This window comes from Falco peregrinus, chromosome 11 (assembly GCF_023634155.1).
Source record: "Falco peregrinus isolate bFalPer1 chromosome 11, bFalPer1.pri, whole genome shotgun sequence".
Classification (NCBI taxonomy): Eukaryota; Metazoa; Chordata; class Aves; order Falconiformes; family Falconidae; genus Falco; species Falco peregrinus.
Window position 1 is genome coordinate 14726770 of NC_073731.1, and position 23352 is coordinate 14750121.

At 40.0% G+C, this 23352-nt stretch overlaps 1 protein-coding gene across 4 annotated transcripts in view; it reads left to right on the forward strand.

The window, feature by feature from the left end:
- DAAM2 (dishevelled associated activator of morphogenesis 2) overlaps positions 1-23352 on the forward strand; it is a 206453-nt gene that overhangs the window by 97510 nt on the left and 85591 nt on the right. For all 4 annotated transcript variants that reach the window (XM_027788603.2, XM_005238672.3, XM_027788601.2 and 1 more), the window contains one exon: positions 8662-8751. In XM_027788603.2, the coding sequence (XP_027644404.1) occupies positions 8662-8751 (90 nt within the window). The remainder of the gene's footprint in view (positions 1-8661; positions 8752-23352) is intronic.

Sequence of the window (23352 nt, forward strand, 5' to 3'; positions counted from 1 at the left end):
TCTCTTTTTATTTGTCCCAGCAGATTGTTGTCTCATGCATGTGGTTTGTCTCTGAAGGGCAGAAAAATGAACAGCAGATTCTGTTTCCAATGGCCTGTGAAAGGGTACTGCCACAACAGGCTTTGCTGGTGATATGTACTTGTATGCTGTCGAGTCACAGAGAGCTTTGAGGAGCAGGATTTAGCTCTTCTCCAGGAAGTGAAGAAGCAATTAGCCAGTGATTAAGGAGGAAAAAAGGGAGCAGTGTAGTGTGTATGGCGGGTGTGGTGTGTGTATGTTTGGTGAGAGGAGAGGGCATTAATTGACTTTCTGTGAGACAAATTTCCCTACCAAAAAGCAGTGCCTTTGATGGATGAAAGTCCTATTTCACTGCTAGGGCTGAAGAATGAGTAACTTCTGTGTTGGCAAGGTAGAAAAGAAACAAGTCTTCCAATACATAAACTTCAGGTTCTTTCTGTCTTGTACTGTTATGACTGAGAATCAAGAGATTTAGACCCCTAGTACTGAAGGGGTTTTGAAGCTGCAGCTTTTTGAAAAAGCAAGAAGGAAAAAGAACGGGAATCGCAGCCTTTTGTTCTTCTGCTTTTCAGCTTTACAGTCAGATCTGTGGCAGTAGCTAAAATGTAAACATTGCTTCCTATGCCAGCAGGCTATGTGAGCAACTTGTGTGCACAGTGGTTTCATCATGCACAAATGTAATGACAAAACATTGCAGGTACAGGCAGGTGTTATGTGTTATGTATATAGTTTTTGTGTATGTAAGATCCAAGTGGCATACATAGCTGCACATACACATACTATGTGTATGCAAATGTGTGGAAAATCAATGACCTTCTGGAGTGATCCACCTAATTCTTACCAGTTGGGAAAACGATGAAAATGTTACTCCCCAGCCTCATATGGAGTTCTGTTTCTGTGTGCTTTACAAAGGGTACTTTTAAGTCCAAGGATTAGGATAAAATGGAAGAGCTTGAGGGGAGGGAAGGGTTGGTTTGTTGTTTTGCTTTTTCTTTGTGGGTTATCAGTGGACTTGGGACATATATCCGTTCCCCAGGTGGGAACTTTTAACCAATGTGCTGCATCTGGAGATGAGCTAGCTGTGTGGGTAGTAGTGCTGTTGCCTGCTGAAAGAGTATCTGCTGTCAAGTTCTGCTGTGGGTATGGCCATGCAGTTGTGGCAAGCACAGCCCTGAGGAGGTAGGGATAGGAACTAGATGTCTAGAGAAGGAGGCTTTGTTTTACTCCTCTCAATGCCTGCCTCAATCAAGCTCTGCTGTTTGCAGTTGCATATTAGGTAAAGCCTGTGAAATGTTTCTCTTTTTTAGGGGTCTTTGCTGAGTGGTACTTTTTTTGTACTGCTTACTGCTCCAGTTTGTATGTAAGCATAGGCAATTTGTGCAGTTAAATGAACCTCATTCTCTGACAGTTTGGACAGGCAGTCTTTCAGAATGCCTTATCGATCTCAGTATTGGAAATGAGCACTCTTCCAGCAGGCTGCCTCTTACATATCAGCCTAATGAGCTGGACTGAACAAAGTGATGGAAGGAAAACTGTAGGGGAACAATCCTATACTGTCCCCTGGAGGTGGACACAGTGATTAAATAGGGAAGGTTTACCTCTTCACTTGAAGGATTCACAAGCAATTCTTCTTCAGATCTCAGTCTCTTTGCAAATAATTTTTTATTCATTCATTGCAGTTATCTCTGAAGTGGCTTTCTGGACAGCTGCCTCTGGACCTGTGATGACTGTCTCTGCTCCTCCCTGACCTCCCTCTGTAATGGGCAGAGGGACAGCTCAAATGAGAGCCATCAGACCAACCTGTTTGTTATCTGCCAACAGAACCTGGCATAGGCACATGAACTGAAAAATTAAGTTCCCGGGCCTGTTGTTAATGTAAAACTAGCTTTCAGGCAGTGTAAGTTGTGTGCTAGCAATGTTGTCCTATCCAGTTCACTTGTTAGAGCTATAATAGTTTTGTTGGATTGGATTCTCTATTGCAGAGGCTTGTAGCTTGCTGCTGACAACCACCTCCCTCATCTCTTTCCACTGCTTCCCCTTCCTCTGCACTCCCAGACACATCAGTGCCATTTATCTCATGTCAGCTTGAGTGGTACTTCAGCACTGATTAAGCCACCGTCAACTGTTTTCTCCAAGTGATTGCACGTGAACATGAATCTTCTCTGTGGCCTGCCAGTGGATGCTGGATGGCATCCCATGGTGTGTCATAATTGCTGTTTACTTTGTACAACATTTAAATAAATTCGTCCAGGGCACAAGGCCATCAGCTGTGCTATGCCACTTGGGAGCATCAGTGAAACTGGAATATGGCCCTTTTGGGGAGATGGTGACAGACATCCATATAAATTACTTTGGGGAACCTGAGGCAGCAGGTATTGTACTGTATAGTGAATTTATTATACTGGAGACAGGGTGTTATACTTAATTTTGTAACTTGGGTGGGTTTGGTGCTGTTAAGAGACTGAGAAAGAATGATTGATGAGGTGGATAAGCGACAGTGCATTTGTGCATGACAGAAAAAGGGTCAAAGAGAATGTGAAAAAGTTTAGAGAGGGGGGAAAAGAAAAGGCAGGTATGTGCAAGAGAAAGGGAACAAGAAGGAATGGGGATGTGAACAGGAAGCAAGATAAGTGGTACATTTAACTGAAATTCATGTTGTGTAATGTCATAATGTAAAAATAAACATACCCTTGGAACCTAAATTTTTGAGGTAAGCGTGCAAGCAAGTTATTAAAATGAAAAGTCTTTAAATCATAGAGATTTTCTAGAGTGTCTAAAGGCATCCTCCTACTTTTTGTTTTTGTTCCCTATTGGATGATTCACAAAGTACCATTAAGGATAATGCTGATGTGACTAGAGCAAAAAAAACCCCAAATTTGCAAATACTAATGCTATCTCCATCTTGAAAGGGACATTAATTCACCTGCATCACAGAATCAGCCAGTTTTTTGAGGTAGGGAGTTGGGAAGTGTTTGACCATCTACAGAGTTTGCTCTATGGCTTTGTACTTGCAGGGCTCTTGCACAGCCTTCTGAAGCTTTTGGTGCAGGTCACAGGTCAGATAACTGCCAGTCTCATCTGTTCTGGAAGTTCTTATGCTTCCATTTTGAGTTTAACAAGGGAGACTAAAGTTTAACCTTTCTGGGGAGCTTTGCCAGTTTGTGTCATGTGAAGATTTGGTTCCCGTGATGCCTGTTGATGTCGTGTCCTGCCTGTCCTTTTGCTTGAGTACCCGTGTGCTGTTGAAGAACCACACAGTGCAATAGACCTGTGATCAGACAGTCAAAACAGGCATCTCTGAACAGCAGAAGTGATGAAGCCTATTTGCCAGTGTATTTTTAGTGTTGGATTCTGTGGTGTAAATTAAGGACTGATTTCATGTCAAACCTGTTCCCTCTGGGGATGGTAAAAGGATTTCATTCCATAATAATTCCTCAATAATTGCATGAATATGTTTGTAGGCAGAAATAAACATTTAAAAAATGAGAATATGCTTTTAGATGTCATTAACTTCTCTCAGTCATAAAAAAAAAAAGCCATTAAATATGAAACACAGGCCTGTTATAGATGGTTATAGAAAAAATATGTTTTCAAGAGCATTTGTAAGTGAGAGACTGTGAACTACAGACAAAAATTAAAGCTTCAACTATCTGTAGCTGAAATTATAAGAAATTGATGAAATAAGACAGGTATCCAACTAAACATAAGAAAATAATAAAAATCTCCTCTCCCTCCTGGCAAAATATGCGTTATGCCCCCATTAACCAAGTCATTGTCTGCAGTAAAATAAAACATATCATGTTCAGAATTCTATGCTTCATGCTGTAAATGTTGTGCATAATTCATTAAACATTTATGAAGACAAAACAAGACAAAGCAAAACCAGCACACACACCCCGCACACCCATCCCAAAAAACACTGCAAACCCCCAATCCAACCAGCCTCTGAAGGCCGATTGGTTGTTTTGGGCTGGATGGTTTTTGTCTTTTACAGAGTGAAGCAGCTGTCTGACCTTAAGTCAGTAGGAAGCTGCCTGGTGACCAGGAATTCCAGCAGCCAGTGGAACTGGGACAAGTAGAATGAGAAACTGGAACTGAGGAAAGCTCCCATGAGCGTGCAAATATCCCTAGAGAACCAAGATTGGGGGTTTTGGTCTCCGGCATTCTGATTTGAGACCAAGAGATGCTGGAGCCATGAAGCTCTGATACTGTGTATACTTATAGCCTTGAGGTTTCCATCCTACCCCTGTTGTGGCTTCAGCATCAATATGTTGAAAATTAGAAGCCTCATTGTGCCTTCACATACCTTTCAAACTGTTTCAATTTTTCCCTCATTTAAATTGCAAAATTCCTATGTAAGTCTTTTTGCAAGGCCAGGTGAAGTAGACTGGTGAAGGAGCAGCTGTTCTGTGACTCTGTCCCATCTTTCCACAGATGACGGTGGAGATGCAACACACATTTCAGTAGAGGTGTGGGTAGGCATTAAAGGCTCTTTTAGAGAGGCAATCATGTTGGTAGGTGTTAAAGGTTCTCCTTTGATGGTTCTCTGTCCAAGTGAACCACTCTTCTACATTCCCAAAGTATTACTTTTTCTCTATATTAATTTCATGTCGCACCACTGAGAAAAGTGCTGCCCTTGGTGAGAAATGCTTCTCTGTTCAGCATTTCCGGCACTATGAGTGATACCGTCATTGAGCTGATGGCTACCCAGCATCAAATCCAGCTTTGACGCTTTGATGAATGCTCCCGAAAACAAGGGACATAATGTGGTTTTAAATCCCACAAAATACTGGTTTTATGTTTCCTACCCATTCCTCCTTCTTGTTCCCTTTCTTTCTCTCTGTCTCTTATTTCCTTGGATTGTAGCCATTTTGAATGGAGGCCATTTTCCCTTTTGGCCTGAGAACTGGACTGGAAATATTTGAACCTCAAATCCAGCTCCAGTACATTTAAAATGTTTTATCATTGAAATTCAATCTCTCTAAGTAAAAAAAAAAAGCCCACATGAAAGTGAAAATAACTGAATGTATCCCTCTCTCAGTAAATAAAATAAAATAGGAAATAGATAAAGGAGAGAAATATAAGGAATATTAACTGGAGGTACTTTACATCTCCCTCAGGTCAGCTTGGCAAATATCTTTTTAATCTATGTTTCATGAGAACACTTGCAACTTCAAGTATTTTTAAGAGCCAGGAAGCTGAGCTCCATTGTGCAGGGTCATGCTGGCATGAATTGCTGGAACTGAGCCACCCGTCCAAAGCACAGAAGAGCAGTTACTACATTTCTGTTGGGAAACTGGCACAGGTGATGGAGGAGGGCATTTTCCCTGCTTTGTTCTGGCTGAACCTTTTTTGTCGGCCCTCAGATTTGCTCCCTGGGTGTTGTCACATTGGTTTGCTCAGTCTGGCTCCAACTCTGACAGCATTCAGAGTTTGTAGTTCTTCCCCTTTCCTGCCAACCTTTGCAATTCCTTTCTCCTTCAATAGCTGCTTGCTGTCACTGAGCTAACTCTAGGGTCTGAATTTCTACGTTACTGACAGATCTGCCTCTGCCATTGGGTCAGAATGACCTGTTAATGGACCAAAATATCCTTCTGAAATTTATTCTTTCTGGTTTTCCTCCTGCTTCCTTCCAAGGCAGCAAGTTCCCTTATGTGTCTTCTGTTAGAATCCTGAGTCAGAATAGGAAAATGGTCTGCCTCATCCAGGATCTTATTTCTTAGCTAGATCCAGGGGTTTCCTGTGCAGTCACAGTGGTCTTCTGATCTTCTGCTATAGAAAGGGGATGAGGATGGGAAAGGTAAGCTGATTTGGAGGGTTTCAGAAGGAGGGTTCGTGTCTCTTGTATTTTGCAGGGATTTCTTTGTGCTTTATAGAGTGGGATTCGATTAATGGTGTAGGTAGAGGGGGTCATGTAGGCTTCCTCAGTTCCTTCCACTCCTTTCTTCCTCTCAGTTAAGGAGCACACTGGCTGAAGGCTAACTTCAGGAAAGGGTGTTGAAGAGCTTGACTGCTGCTTTGCATTCTGGAGAAGTTGTCTCTTTCACTGCTTGAATATTCACGCTTGCTACCTGCCCATCTGACCTGGGGGTTAGAATGCAGCATTTTGCCTCCTAACAAAGATAAACACTAGCTGTTTCAAAAGGAAGGGTAATGCACCCTCCATGTGCTATTTTCCAGTCAGGTGTGTTTGGGTCTGCCTCTGGTGATCACGTTATGCCTGGAACCCTGAGTAGTTTCCTTGTTATGATGTTACCTGAGCTAAGGTGATGACTTCTAAAGTTCTTCTGGGTTAACTTACCCTCCCTGAGTCACAATACAGTAGGGTGTGGATGCACTTTGTTCCCACTGGATCTTACATCCTTTCAAACTACCTTTCTAGGCTTCTGTCCTGAAAAGAATGCCATGCTATCAGGATGCAAAATTACATGACTGGAAGTTGCATATTTTTATTGCCGCATTGAAGGCAGAGTGCTCTTTATGTCCCTGATACTGCCAGTGTCCAAGACAGTGTCTAGAAGCTATGAAGTGTCAGTATGCTGCCTTTTGGGGTAGTTTTAGTCAACAGGAGCATTCTTTTGATGAAATGGTTGTCTTGGACTGTATTGGTTGAGGTCATTGTATAGTTTTATGCATAGCTTATAGAAAGAACTTTTGCTGCTTGTTTGATCAGGCACCAGACTCCAGAAAGAGCAGTATGGATTAGAAAACCAAGTAGTTAGTTGCTCTTTATCTAAAAACAAACAAACAATAAACAACAACAACAACAACAACAAAAACCCCACAAAACCCCCAAACAACACCAAAACCAAAAAGGCCAAGCTCATTAAGCAGTTCAATAAAACAATAAAAAATTTTCTAAGAATTTATCTGAGCCTGGCCAGCTCATTTCAGGTGTGTATTCTGGCCTCTTTGGTGGTTCTTCTAAACCTGGCATTTCTGATTCCCTGTCTGCCCCTCCTTTCCCTGCCACATGCTTGACCTCCAACAGCATTCCTTCACTTGTCTTAAGACCTTACATGTCGTTTCACTCTCCCTCTCTCCCCAAGAATGTGATCCTGGCCTGAGCTTTCTAATTGTGTGTAGCAAGTATAAAACTCCTTGCCTTGCTTGGCTGCCCCCTTGTTTGGAAACTCACCCTAAACATTTCCACATGGTTTGCACTCTTTTTGCACAGCTACTTTTTTTTTTTTTTTTTTTTTTTTTGCCTTTAAGCTTTTTCTTGTTTAAAAAACCCTCCAGCTTCTTCTACCTTGGGCTGCTGGCACTGACCTTGCCTTGTTACTGTTTGCATTTCTTTTGTACCTTTTTGCAGCTGAAATCTCTATGGGCTTTTAAATCTGTCAGCAGCCGCTACCAGGCTCAGTGTGCAATTTAGCTCACTGTTTTCACAAGTTTCCCAGCCCTGAACGCTTTCCAAATGAGCCATTGTTGGGCTGAGTTAAAGAGGTATTGTCTCTGCTTGGGCTAGGTTAGTGTGGGTGCCAGAACCTGCATGTGCAGTGTTCTTAGTGCAGCAATGTCATCTTGATATTGAACCCCTGGACGCTTCCTTTTCCAAACACTTTAAAATATATAGGAAAAAGAAAAACCTGCCAAAGCTGATTCATTGAAACCTTATTGGAAGCTTGTCTTTATATTCCCAAAACTCTCATTTAGACATCTTCATCTGTCTCTACTCATGCAGGCTGCTTGCTATGAAGACGATTCTTGTTTAATTCCCATTAGCACCTGAAACTGACAGCTGTGATTGGAGCCCTGTTCTGGTCAGTGATGAATAAACACAGAGCAAGTAGCAGCCTCTGGTCTGATGAGAGACACATTCTGTAGGAAGAGAGCCTATTGTTATCCACTTGTTACAGAAGAGAAATCCAAGCTGGGGAATACAGTAGTGTATCCAGAGGGAGCTTGTTGGGAGTCAGTTCCAGATCACAACATTATCCTTCATTTTACAAATATAAGTTTGGCTAGGTTCTAAAACGGTGTGTTCTACTGAATTCACTTTTCTTAAGAGACACTGAATTTGCTGATCTGTAAGAACTGATGTGATGCTGTGTGGACATATGTTCTTTACATCTGAAATGCTGGTTGTCTTTTTGCTGGGGTGGACTGTGTGGTTCAGAGGACAAACATCTGGGCCAACCTTTCAACCTGTAGGTTGCTGTTGACAGTATGCTACTAGACAATTGTCTCATGACCTTTGTTTAAAAGACACAGTGATTTCATTGCTCTTTTACAGAAGACCAAGCTGGTACTGCAGGCCAGGAAAAAGGTGTACTGAATTTTTAGTTTCTAAGAGTTGTAAGGAGTGTCTGTGTCACATAAACCAGTCCTTTCAGTTTTTACTTCATGCCTTTCACATGATCTTTCCTGTCATTGACTAATCATTAGTAATGGAAGTTTAACATGGGAGTTCTTCATAGCTTTTCGTAGCTTCTGCTCTGACAGGGAGAACTTGCAGTAGTAAGGTAAAAATTATGAAACCAGTAATCTTTGTAGTCTTTGGGAGCCACTAAGTCCTCTGCCTTTTGATTGAAGGCTAGTCAACATACCCAGTCCAGATTCCTCTCACTGTTAGAAGTTACCAATACAGCTGTTGACTGTTGGTTTTTTTCTTTTCTTTCTGTTTTTCACAATCTGCAGGATGAATTGGATCTCACAGACAAGAACAGAGAGGCTATGTTTGCACTCCCTCCAGAGAAGAAATGGCAGATTTACTGCAGCAAAAAGAAGGTACTACTGTTGTCCTGACTGAAGTAGCTCTCCAGTAAATTCTGTGTGCATGTACATACTTAGTGATATACATCTAGATTTGAACTATGTGTTTATCTAATTTTTACTCAAGAACATGATTGAGTGGTGTAAGGATTTTTATCAGCATGAATATGGCACAATATAAGTAATGGATGCATGTGTGATTTCTGAAGAGAATTTTAACAAGTTAAAATCATGCATTGGCCTATTTTGAATATTTTACGTGTTCAGTTTTGGATGTGTTTTGGTTTTGTTTTTTCTTTGAGTTGGAAGAAAAGCTATCATGGAAATATTTTAAGGAATCTTTAAAAACTTTCATAGGTTGCTTAGAATAGAAAATGTACTGCTGAAATCTTTCAAGATGTCTTCAAATATCTGTATCTTAAAACTCGGTAGTTCAAGGCCTTCCAGAGCTTCTAATAAATGTTCTGTATTGCACGGGGAAATGAAGACCTGCTCCTATCAATTTCTATGTAACACTTCTTCATTCAGGGTCTTCAAACCTCTGATAAACCAGTGAGAGGGGCAGTTAATCAGAGGCTGATGTACCACACTGGCCAAGTGCATTGGCAAGTTGCGTCAACTGCTGAGAAACCAAAAGAAAAATTCCTGCAAATGTAGTGTGGTGGAAAGCTGTTGCTGGTCTGTGAAGGAAACAGTCAGAAACAAAGATAGCCCAAATAGCATGTGCTCATTAACAATGTATGTTAGGGAAATGAAGTGTGGTGGGTTTGCTGGTTAGCGTTCCAAAATGCAGAAGTCATGCTATGAGAGCATCAGTTTTTACATGTAAGTCCATATAACAGAAGCTGAAAGAGGAGGTTTAGATGTCAATAGTGAAGATGGCAGATTGAAACCCTGATGATGGTCATTCTGAGGTTGTGTTTGCTGCTTTCTTTGGGGGAGGGGATTAGGTTTCTTACCATGTATTTAAAGAAAACCTCAGTCAGACCAATTGGATGGGTGCTTTGCATGTGTGTTGCTTTTGGTTGAAATGTATCACACAGGGAAGTTAATAGCAACAAATTAGTTGCAGTGCCTCAGAGCTAGCAATAATTCAGGAAGTGCGTAAAAGCAGTCTAGGCTGAGTTGTCTTTGGTGTTTTCTCCATTCTTCTTCCTGCTGGTACACAGAGCTTGCAGTGGAGAGAAGGTGCAGACTGCTTTGATTAATGTCTGCTTTACATTTTTGCTGACTGGCTCAGCTGGTGATTTCAGCTCTGGTGGGAGAGGATCTATTTGTAGCCATCTTAGGGAACCACAGATTCTACCTCCTGAACCAGTCAGCCTTGGCAGGAAGGTTTAGACGTTAACATATTTAATATGTTCGTTGGGTTCACTATATTACGTTTTGGTTTGTTTTTTTTTTTTTTTTTTTAGCAGTAGATTTCATGTAAGAATCTTGAAGACCTCCAGAGTTAAAGAAGCTGCATACTGGAAAATCTTTATAATGCATTTATAGTGCAACGTCCATTAGCTGAACTCCAGCTACCCAAAATGATGTGCTAACTGGAACAGAATACTGTTGCCAGATGTCTATTCATTACATTGTAGATACTTTCAATTATTTGAAAACTTCACTGTCCCATGTTATTCATTGTTTCACTCACTAGCAGTCAGATGATTAGTGTTGACATATCTCTCTTCTCAGCCTACTACCTCATCCACCTATCATCATTGTTTTACATTGACAGAGAAGCTTGTTGCAGGCTTGCCTTCAGAGGAAAGTTAACTTTCCCTGAAGAATTTGTAACCTAATTTTAGCCACAAATGGCCCAGTTCCTCACTTGGCGGAATGCTGCCAGCCATCCAGGACAAGCCACCAGAAAGCTCTGTCTTGCTGATGTTGGGTTCTTTGAGTTTCCTGGGAAGTAAGGGCTCTATGCTTTGTAATGTGGCAAGTGAAAACACTGTGAACTAGAAGGTCAAGAAGTGCAGGTTGAGGCAACTGTTCACAATCATTAATCTCAGATACCTTTCCTAGTCTAAAAGTGATGGAAGGTCATAGCTGCCTAATTTGCTCCAAAGGTGGTGAGATTAGTGGACTGTCTTAAATAAACAAATGGCACTTGCTAAAATGAAGATCAGTCATTATTCTAGGCACACTCCATTTATCTTGGCAGACTTTGACTATGGTCTTTTGTACATGTTCCCAATACAGTAGCAGAAAGTCACTATTGTATCAGAAAACTCATTCCACCTGTTTCTGATGCCAAGCATTTCTGAAGAAATAGGTGAAAGACATATATGTCTGTGCATTTGAAGTTATGTGCCTGTGGCACAACTTGCTAGTCAACATTCCATGGTTCTCAAAGGAGATTCAGTTCTGGATTGAAATTTCATGGTTGTGGGTGGTATCTACAGAGGAGCATTCACACAGTATTACAGCCATGATTGCTTTGGCCACTTTTTGCCATTCTAGGTTCATACCTGAAAGCATTAGTACTAAAAACAAATCACCAATGATTTGATCTAAAGGAATAGCTTCAACTAACAGCTACAGTGAATGTTTCACTCTTATTTGTGGAGTAGTTACTTGCAAGGAATAAAGGCTGTTCTGTTGGAAAGTGTTAATGTGTTTTCAGTCTCAGCTGTCTTCTACCTTGCCAGTAATCAGTACAAGGTGGACAATGAGAGATGCAGTTGTCTTAATTTGCATCAGAAGAATCATTATTCAGTCACCACCGATGGCACCCTCTACCCAAAACACATATTTTAGATTGCCTCTTTGTGGTATGAATTTCCCATGATACCATATTGAGTTCTAGGTAAAGTCTTAAGAAGACAGAATACAAATGATGACATCCTCCCCCAGTTCAGGTACTTTATTTTGGTTTTGTTTAGGATAATCTTCATGCCTCACTATCAGCTGGAATTTAGACTTGCATACAACATATAAGCCACTTCTGTAATTCCTTCCTGTAAGATTGTCTCTAGATTTCCTACTAGTTGTATGTTCTGCAGGAATTAGATCAAGCACTAGACCATGCTTTCAGATGTATTTACTTGTAAATTTCTGCTGTCAAGGTTTAGAAAACTGCTGTTAGTCAGTGCTGTTTTCCAGCAACTGATAGTAAAGTACATAATCTCATTAAATACTGATCAAATAATAATGTGAAAAGCAAAATTTGTCAGCTCAATTATTTCACCTGTAAATGAGCTCATACTGGGGATCCCCAGAAGGGTAGAAAAAGTAGATATTGTGCTACTTCAGCACACGTAGCTTTGGATGCAGTCTGCATTTTTAAGAATGAGTCCTCACTGTGCAGGCAATAGCTTACTGCCTTCTGCACAATCCTACAAGCTCTTAGACATACTACTATTGGAAAGTAATTCAAGTTGTTTTCTTTTTATAGCCTTTCCTGCCTCCAGAGACTAATTTGTAAACCTTAAGTTCAGCAGATTTTAGTAGGAAGCACACACATTGTGCAGAGTTAAACAAGTTTGGTTATTTACTTTTGTGTTTCTTTGAGGGAAAAATTGGTGGCAAATCTCTTTCCAAGGTACAGTCAAACAGGACTAGCTGTGTCCTACAGCTTCTTTACAAACAAACAAACCCAGCAAAAATGACAATACTAATAACTATGTTGAGCTTTCCTAGATATTTGGGGTTACTCCGTACTCTTCTGATTTCTCTTGTATCCTAGAATAGCTGCATGTTGACTTGATTGTGCTTTATGTACTCAAGTGAGATTATTCAAGCTCAAGTAGTGAAGCAATAATGGGCACACTGCAGCTTTCTGGAAAGAGGCATTTAGAGCATCTGTAAAAGGAGTATGTTCTTATAATCCTTAAACTGATTATACATTTTCTGTTATGGGAAACAGACCTAAAGAAAGGCTTCTCTGCAATAGAAAAACAGGTTTTAAAAATTCTAAGGAAAATTTATCTGCACCTTGCGCTGTAACAGCCAATACGCAAAAATGAGAATTTTCTTGTGATTCCATCCTTTGCAATTACTTTTTTAGTATCTGTCAATTATATTTTTCATCTACCTGATGAATGAAAAAACTAGTAAACTGAATATGAGGATAGGAGCCAGGAAACTCCTTGGTTCTAAAATCTTTGATCTAAATTGTTTTACATTTTCAAAGAACTTGTCATTAATTATGTTTATATATAAATGCATTTCTCTCTACCTGAAAGAGTAGCAAAGTTAGGAAACTTTGTGGCAATGTACTAGCCATGCCATCCTCTCACACCTTTCCCTATACTATATACACATGCCTTGGCTGCATACAACATTCCTTTTCCACTTTCCATTTTCCTTTTCCTTTCCAAGCAATATTAAAAATCTGAATATATTTTCTGTTTAGGGACTGTTCCTTGTTTTATCTTGCTGCACCTTTCTGTCTTCTAAGGTATTCTTGTAGGAATGGATTTTGTGGTGAAGTCTCCAGACTTGGGAGAGCTTGCTGCAAGGAACAGTAGTGATGGAGTGGAAGGCACTTCTGTGCATTACACAATCATTAAGGAGTCCAGGTCCTTTGGACTGAGGTGACAGGTCAATGCTGAAACCAGTGAAGCTGTAGTCCAGGTGCAGAGGGTCCCAGATATACTTCTGGAGAAGGTTTACACCTCTCCAACAAAGAAACAACAAAGAAGCAGCAGATACTGATGCATGACCTTTTGCTCGGTTCCCTTTTCCTAACATGAGGGCAGCATCCAGCCCTACATTAGGCTTCAGAATGCCCTGGGAACCCTAGCCTTAGTCAGACTTTAACTTTCCATAGTTTTACTGCAGTCTTTATACCATTTGCAGCTCAATTTCACAAACTCCCACTTTGGTCCCGTGCTGGCTTCATCTAACATCAAAGAAGATAATGTCTACATGTGAGACCTGGGTTTTTTTTCTTTGAGAGTTTCTCTTTGAGCTTTGCCCTTGAGGTTTACATTGTCAGAAAAATGTCACCATAAAAAGTATAGCTTGATACTGTGCAGCTCGATATAAAGTAAGATACTTCTCTCCTCCACACCCATGCCCATGCTTGCCTTCAGACTCTTACAGAGTTCTAAGCAAAAATTCCAATCCAAACCCAAGCTGCTATATATATATCTTACTGCTATAAACCCTGCTTGAAACTCAGCTACAGTTCCAGCTTCCAGAGAGTGCAATTCACCCTATACCTCTAATTCATCCTCCTGTTAAAATGACAAATATAAAAATTAATATGTATAATATAATTTCATATATATATGTGTGTGTATATATAAAAGATATATATGAAATCTGCTGGAAGAGTCTAAGCTGCTTTTGTAGCTTTTGATATAATTACCTTAGCCTACCAGGGACGAAGCAGAAGAAGGATGTAAATGCAAAACTTGGAGTCTTCGTTGCCTTTGGGGAAAACTTTCTGAAGTGAATGAAAGTTCCTGCACCTACTGCTTCTTCTTGGGTTGCTCTGTTCTGTGTTTTTTGCACTGTGAAGTGTAGTTTCAGCTTGGTTAAGATTGAAAGGCAGTTATTTCTCAGCTAAAGTGAACTAGCAGGGCTTTTCTTCAAAAAACCCTGACGTCTTTTCTTTGCATTTAACACTTCGTATGGAGGTTCTAATAGCAGGAGGCTGCATTACCTCTGTTCTATTTAGATAGGAATTCTGCAAGTCTTGCTGCAGGGAAGTGTTCATTTCTTCAGGCTTCTGCTTTAAAGTGAAAGATAGACATGGAGATATTCAGAGGATGGTAGATATTCCCTAAAGAAGAGGGAAAACGGATCTTCATCTGGTCTTATTTAGTGATACAATATACCAGATGAAGATCACACCATTGTGTTGTCTGAGCATGGGTTTTTGGTTTTGTATTGTCTGATCTGAGCTATGAAAGCCCTTTGGGGTTCATCCTTTCTGTATGAAGATTGCCAAGCACGTGGTTGTCTCATAATAAATGAAGTGGGTGGGTTGAAGTTGTATTGTTTTCAATTCTATCTTCATGCAATATTTTTTCCTCTTTGAAATACTTTCAGAGTCTGTTATTGATTTGTATATTAAAGTGTTTTGGTTATAGATTTATAGCTATAAGGAGCATTTAACATGTCCCTTATAAGTTCCCTTTCTTTAGAGTTGTTATTCCACACGCTGTATCTGGGAGCAGCAAACATGATTTCCTGCAGTATTTGAGAAGCCATTTGTAAGGAGTCCCAGTCTGATGAGTCTTGCCTGTGACTTTAGGAGAGTTTTTCTCCCAGTTTTGCATGAAATTTTTGGAGGGAGTGTGGGTGGGTGCATGAGTGGGTGCTTCTACTCTCGTTTCTCTTGGGAAGTCTGAAAAATGCACACAGCATGTGTGATAGCCTAAAAGCAAAAGTAGACAGTAGGAGGCTGAAGAAGCTATGTGGGGCTTTGAGTGCTTAGTGCAAATGTATTGCTGGCTAAGTGATGAGGATATCTTATGGCCACAGGGCAAAGCCCACCCAAAGTCACATTGAAGCTGGAGGACTAGACTTTATCTGAAGTCTTTGGTGTATCAGAAAAATGTTTCCCTTCCTACCAATGCTTTAGAATTTTGTGGCAGGAGCTCAGCTCTTCAGTGAACATGTTAATTTAACTTGGTATTTAAACCTTGAAAATGACCTGAACAACCTGATCTAACTTTGAAATTAGCTCTGCTTTGAACAGGTCTCTTCTGTCTGAGGCCCTTTGCACTCTAAGTTCTTTTGTGATTCTCTGAACTCACCATAAATCAAACTAGGAAAGCAGCTGTATGGCCCCAAAAAGAAAGGGGGCAAGAATAAGGCTCTGTGAAACCTACTATCTCCTGTATTATTGCTATGAGACCAACTCCTTGAAATAGGCTGTGGCAGAAGATGCAATTTGGTTCACTCCCAGTGCCTGCAATCCATGGTTGCTTTTGGTCTAAGTGACTGCATGACTTCCTTAGTTCAGGAGCATCCTGGTGTAGTCTGACGTGGAATTTCTCAAATGAATTCTCTGAAAATAGACTTGCTTTCAGCTAGCCTATGGCTCAGTGGAAGTCTTGTAACACTGGTAAGTCACAGTGGGAGGATGTTGCCCTTTGCAAACCGCAGGACTCCTTCAGCTGGATGTTTGGAAACTGCCAGCAACTGGGGAGTTAACTTGCTTTTTTCCCACCAGCATCTGTTCCTTTTTCTGTTAACAGAATGACTTCATGCTCATATGTTTGGGATGATTTGTTAGCTTGATGCTAACATTGGGTCATTCCAATATCTTTAGTCTAGGTATGTAAGGCAGGCATATGGCTTCAAAAATTACTCTGTTATTAATGCAAGTAGGTTTTAGAGCAGTAAATTCGGAAACTGTCCCATGAAAAGCACAGGACATAATGGGAAACAACAAAGTGCAGCAAGAGTGTCACTTATGCAGCAAATGCACACATTTCCTGATTAGCAGTATGCTTGGGTCTTTTCAATGTGAAAGAGCTGTTTAATTAATGGCACCTGTTAATGTGTGTTGTAGGCTGAAGAAGTAGCTCCCAAATTTGGGCAACATGGTTAATACTGTGTAAAATAAAGCCTAAGATGATATATATTTCCTTCTACATAATTTAACACAGAGAATGTGTTCTTACTGGAAGAATAAAAGTTGAGATTCATATAAGACACCATCTTATTTTTTTATAGTTCCATATAATGAATTTAGGCTTTTTTTCTCATCTCACATAAGTATAAATTTGTTGATGTTGACCCCGTTATTCTTTGTAAGTCAGCAAACCTGAGAAGAAATATTGGGCATTTTGTATGGTTTATCATTAAGTTCCTGTAATCTTGTAATCTTTTTTTTCTTCCTTGATATTTTCCCTTCTATAGCAAATATTCTGAAGTGGTTACTTTGAGAAAAAATATAGTAGCCTTAATGATGTGAGGGATTCCTCTTAAAATTTCTTTTTTCTTATAGTCACTCTTGTGGTGGTTTAAAGGATAAATCTGTTGTCAAGGAAGGAAAAATGTTTGCACAATTCTGCTGGTATACCTTTATCATAGCTTGAAATCACGATACCTAAAAGACCACATTGTAGCAGACATAAGAGGAGATAAGGAGTTTTTCCAAATCATTCATTTTACTTGGTTTATGTTTTCCATGCTGCAATGCTAACAGTTACAGACACATTTATTTATCCTGGTATAAGAGGTTATTTTAGGTCAGGGCCTTGAAATTATGTATTTATTTATGTATAATTGAAAAAGTCTTCTCTTCCCTGCCCCCCCATGGGAACAGCATGGAATATTTTTAGTTTCTTCCTTCCTCTCCCTCTCTCTCTCCAACAAGAAAGGTTAGCTGTTGCTCAGAAAATGCCTTCCTGGCTTGTTTGTTCAAACTGCTGAAGACATAAATGCCATAAACTTGCCATGGTATTTGCTATAGATATTCTGTGTATGTAGAATTTGAGTTGTAGAATTTGAAGTTCCAACTTTTTCAGGTGTGCTACTAGTGCTCTGGTTGAAGTTAGCATTCAACACTTCTCAAAAATCAGACCCAAAATAGACCTGAGTTTATACAGTGATAGTTGGAAAATTGTCATCATCATGCCTAATGCTGTGTTTCACATTTGGCTTGCATTCTGTGGGAGTATGGGAGAGCTCAGTGGAAGCAGATTTGACCCTACCATGGAAAAAAAGAGAAAAAGAAGAAGAAAAAACAAAAAAAAAGAAAACATTTATCCAGCTGTCATCCTACTAAAATGGTGTAATTTGCTGTACTTAAGAAAAAAAAAATGGTAAGCAATCTAATTCCACTGTATGGGAAGTACGTGTAAATGCTGACTGTATGATTTAGTTGCTGCCACTAGATTATATTCTGTCCTTGTCTGTCCTTTTGCAAAAGTTCTGGGTCTCCACAATCCAAATATGATTCAGTCCTGCTGATGGCATGTAATAATAATAATAAAAAACTGTGTACAATGCAGTTCTCACTGTTCAGATTTGTCTTAGGTGGATAAGCAAGAGCAAAGAATATGTAAATAACTAGCATATTTCCCTGGTATGTGAGAAGCAGATCTGGCAGAAACGCAGGGCTTACCACTCTCCTCTGTATTCTGAATTTCACTGAATGGCCTTTCAAAAGCCAGTGAATACTGATCCAGAAAAGTTGCTGAATTGCCTGTCTTTTCAGTGAAAAGTTTAGAAACGGGCACAGTAAATAATTGTTACCAGGATCTAGTGACAGCCGTGAAAAGGAAGAGATTTCCTTCTACTGTTCTGGAGAATTGTTTAATTTTCATTACAGTCAGATGTGACAGTTTCAGCTACACACCTGAACTGAGGTGAGAGTCACATTGTCTTCCATGATATTCAGTCATCTGTGGAAAAGTACCTGGCATCCCAAACATTTTGCAGATGTAACAGGTGAGAGAAATGGAAGCTGGGAGAAAGAAAAGCTTTACTTGAGTTTATGGAAAGGGGAGAAATAGACAAAGCAACTGAAGGATACACTCAAAATATTGGGTTAACTACTTAAAAGCCATGAGTCTCTCAGTCTCTGTTTATTCCCTTTATTTACCTATCCAACAGCTCCTAGCTTTACTGTTCTTTCAGTAGTGGCTGGGGTTAAATAAGTGGGACAAAAAATACGTGGCTGTTCTGACCATCCAACTGTCATTACTCTTAACAAAGGGCCCAGAGCAGAAGTGAACTGGACCAAGCAGCAGTGTTACTGGAAAAACAGTTAGTGGACATGTTGTGGACAGTGAAGAGAAACATTTCAGAGTTTGCCATTTACAAATCCTATGTGTGCTCCCGGAAGGACATGCCCTAGTTATCTGTGCTGGCTCTAGGTAGGTAGCTCCATGTGTCTTTGAGCATAGTTAGTGACATTTCATTGCCATCATCAAGCAACATGCAGGGTGACTGCCATGAATGGTAGGTGACTTCAGTTTATTTAGAAAAGATTGTAAGTGGTTGCTTGCTGGAGATAGAGCAGGACAAAAAAGTGCAGGCATGTGACAGACAGGAGGCTCGGTTACACAGGCTGGGCTCCTGTGGCTTTTCACATTGCCTAAAGAATGAGACAGTCCAAGTGACATAAATACTGGTGGGGTAAGGCTACAGCTGAAAACAATGTTATTGGAATGGGAACAAGGTAAGCTGGACATGTGAGGAAAGAGTCCCTTTCTGTATTGCCACCATATTGACTATAAGCTGAACAGGGTTAATGCTAGAATGGAAAGGTACACACAGTACTTTCACATAACACAACACAGAGTAAAAAGCAGTAGGGACAATGCAGAGCTTGGATATTAATAAAGCAGTAGAGTATGTCCCACTGCTGCTGCTTAGGATTTTTGGGGATAGCGACAGATTATTGGCTTCACCTGCGACAGGAACTACTGCAGAACCTTGACCCTGACCTCAAGCTTGCTGCAGGTTTGTAGGGACAGAGCTGTGGTTCAGGAATACAATTTGAGTCCACAGCCACACACTTGTAGAGCAGGCTGTGTCCATGAGAAATGTTTTGTCTTCTCCTGAAGACCCCCAGAATAGAATGATCATGAACTGACCTGCTGGTGGGATCTTCCATAGTGAACATGTCCCTTCACCTCCAAAAGAAGTATACAGAATAGGCTGAGGGAAGGTAGGCTCCTGAGAACTTCTTCACTGGATGTGCAGGGAATTCATGAATTGCCTTATTTGGCAGCTCATTAATTAGATTACACTTATCAAATGCAAAATATCAGTTGATTTATTTGGGGCTTGTGAAAAGTAAAGCATATAAGAGGTTTTAAACATAAGTATGGACTTCAACTAGTAGGACAGAATGATCTTTAGGCAGAAAGAGGTCAGGAGAAGATACCCAACAAGAGGCCAAGTTCCATGGCAAAGGTAAAATGTTCCATGGAGGAGCAATGCATAATACTGGTAGACTTCCATTTGGCAACTAAGCTTTGTCCTGAGGGCTCAAGATGCTGGGTAATTCAGTGTGGCCGCAGCTGTACATTTAAGTAGTTCTGTACATATAAGGACAAGTTGTCCTCTTGGTCACTTTACCCATAACTTATTGTCTGGTGATGGTGGGATCCCCATCCTACAGCAGGGCTAAATATGTTTGAAGAGGGACAAGCATGCTTGTATGATCTGTAAATAAGAGGAGGATGATGCAGTCATTGCTGGCAGCAAGTTTAAATCTGTCTTGAAATGAGATCCTCTTCATCAGTAATCGGTAGTAAGTTTTCTGCTAGACATGTTTATTATACGTATAACTTAATCTTGGTTTAAACACTACAACTATACAGTTCATGAAAATCTGTGGTGAAGACTTCTGAGGTTTCAGAAAGATTAATTCTTATATTAAACCCAGAACGTTGCACCAACAACCTTTCTGCCTGCCAGGTATGACATTAGAGTCTATTTTCAGTGAGAAACTATCGCTGTGCATGCATGCAACAGATCTGGCTTGTTTTCTGGAAGATAAGAAACAAAAGCATGGCCTACATCTCCATTAGAGTAATGCTAATTAGAAGTAATTAATTTTAAGTGGTTTTGAGTACTAGATGAGGTTGAAAAGGACACATCATGTACATACAATGTACAGCTTCTAGAGTTGCTATATCTATGAGCTCTTGGGAAGCAAAAAAAAAAGTGACGGATGGAATAAGCAGTTCAAAACAAATCATATATTTAACTTGATGGAAAGATTTTTAGCTTGTGGTAGGGCAAACAATCTTTCAAGAATGACTGATGGTCTATTTTAATGTCTAAAGGCTGGTGATTTTCAGCAGCATTGTAGCTTCTCTCAGTATTATAAAAAAAAAAAAAATCTAAGAAGAAACCCTCATCCTTCATAAATGTATCCCTTTTTCACTTTTATGCTTTTAGTCTTTGCTGCATTTGGTGGCAGTGAGTTCCACAGTTTGGCAGTATAAGGTATTTTGTGATATAAATAACAACAGAAATTATTTGATTTCTTCTTTGGAAGTCTGGTTAGTAACCAGCATCAGAGGTCATTATTAGGTCCATCAAATCACCGACAGCAGGACAGAGATCAGGCTAAATGAAGCAAAGAAATAAAACAAAAGAACACCACCACTGGTGGTTTGTTAGGTAAAATATTCCTGTGTCATAATCCAGTGAACTGGAAGCATGTATGGCTATATCTGACCTTTATGAGAGGCAATTAGAACTCTTCAGTTGCATGCTCCAGCTGGTAATTAATTAATATTCCCTTTCAGTAAGTTATACAGTAGACTACTTTTACAGCAGGGGGGTTGTTATCTGCACATCAATAGCTTAATTCCAGGGAGAGAAGTAATGTTTGTATTTCTCACTCCGGGTAAATTGTGTTTAAAATGCTTGGATATAGCTCCCTCCCCCAAACCCTGAGAATATTTGTGTAAATGCTAGTCATGGAGTCTGAGAAATGGAGCAGTGACCACATCTGTCTAGTGAATGGCTCAGTCCTATGGTCTGTCCTGTTTCAAAATTAGCATCTCTTGGGACCTGGTTGGCTTTTTGGAGGCGTAAACTGTCTGAAAAGCTTAGAAGTATTTTAGTTCCACTTCTGAATTAGTATTTCATCCCACAGCAGATCAAAGACATTTTGTGTCTTTTAATGAAAGTGCTTTTTATTGCAACTTTGGCTGCTCTGAACTGAGACACAACCAATAGGATGGACAGGGTGTTAATGAACAGGTAAACATTTCTTTGAAAGCTGAAATTTTTAAAATGAAGAAAAGTCAGTAAGTCTGTTGTGGAAAAAGGGAGAACTGTGATTTGAATGAGAGTGCAGTACAACTTCAATGTGGATTGATTCTTGGCTGTGCTACAGATTTCCTGTGTAACTGTGAACTAATTGCCTGCATCCCATTTTCCCTGTTTCTGCTGATCTCACGGAAAAAAGACTAAAAAAGTCTAATATGTTAATTTCTTTCAGGACCTTTGACAGAGTGCAAGGTGTTACAAGATTGTACTGTATTTAACATTAATAGCAGATGTTGTGATAAGTTGAGTCTTTTTTAAAATTATCTGGAGGAGGGTGGCACTTGCGGGAAATGAAGCACAAGTGATAACCATCTTCCACTCTCCAAGCAACCAAAAACCCCATCTTGTTTATAGTGGCCAGAATATTCATGTGGAGAGCAAGGCTCATGCACCTTTAAAACAGAACGTGGACATGAGTCTGAATGCTACACAGTTCAGATGAACATTTTAGCAGCTAAGCTGTTGTTCTGAAGAGTGTGGGAGGGCTTCATCCAGAAGCAGAGAATCTTTATCCAGCAAAGTTTTCATCTCAATTAATGTAAGTCATGTTAAAAGTTTAAGTTTCAGTGAACTGGCATTACCAAAAAAAAAATTAAAAAAAATCACAGATTCCCCAGTTATTTGTAATCAGGATCCCAATTCCCATTGCCTTTTAGCTGGAAATATGAAAAAAATAGCTGTAGGGACTTACTCAGTATGGCAAATAACATATTTAACTTTTTCTCAAAAGGTGGTAATACTTTCTTTAATGACTTGAAATCCATGATTTATTTTCTGAACTGTATGTGATGATGCTGACCCTTCACACCAGGTAAAATAACCTGTCTTTCAGCTCTGTGAGGTGCTAGAACAATGTGTTCAGGCTGTTGAGAGGAGGAACCATGCTAACCATAATGTGGCTTTTGCAAGAAAATACGATTCTTTGTGACCCAAGTATAAACTTGAGCATATATTGTCTGGACATGATACAGCGAACAAGCTGGAACAGGAATTTATATTACAGTAGCCTCATTCCATGGTCTTCATCTGTGTTTGCATGCTGTTTTTATTGATATAGAGAGAAACTCAGTGAAACTCAGTCATGGTTTCTTGCCCAAGAAAAATTTTAAGGTTTTAATGAAGTGTTATTTTAATTTCCACGTTAGAAGGCTTCATGAGTCATCAGCCCTGGCAATTTATCACAGGGGCATGTGTGCAGGTACAGGCAATGTCTGTAATATTTGGACATCCAGGGATGCCAAGGACCTTTCGGACCTAGGGAGTTCGGATTTGTCTACATTGCATAAAACCAACCTGATATAAATGATAGTGGAAATAAGAGAGTGTTGGATTCAGTGTCAGATCAGTGTCTGTCCTAATTCTGCTAGTGGTTTCCTGGTTGAGTTTTAGTTGTCATATCACCATTTGTGTCTCCCTATCTCCATCTGCAGGAAAGAAGCTTTGTAAAGTTGCTAATTTTGTGGATGTATTTCTGACTGCTTCGACATGCTCAGATTTTCAGGACATGCTCTAGAGAACTGCTCAACATTGTTTGGGGTCCGTTTGGTGCAGAGTAAAATACCAATGTGTCATCACTGGAAACTGAAACCCAACGCTCACCACAAAAGAGCTTCAGTGTCGGCAGTTACTGTTCAGCCTTTCCCTGTGCTGTTTCTTTCAAGACTAAAATCATCTTGAAAGAAGCAGCCACCTCAGAAACCACGTCCTTCATTTTCATGATCCACTCAGCCATGAATATTTGGCATTCCCACATGATTTCTGTAACACTAGTGTTTGGCACTTCTTTGTAGAAAGTTTTGTAAGAAAGACAGTGGTTTATAATTCTTGATTATGCCTCTTATGGCAGTCTTTGTATTGCAAATGCGTGTCCCACTGACATGGCATCCACTAAAGGTCTCTGCTCTCTAGAGAACA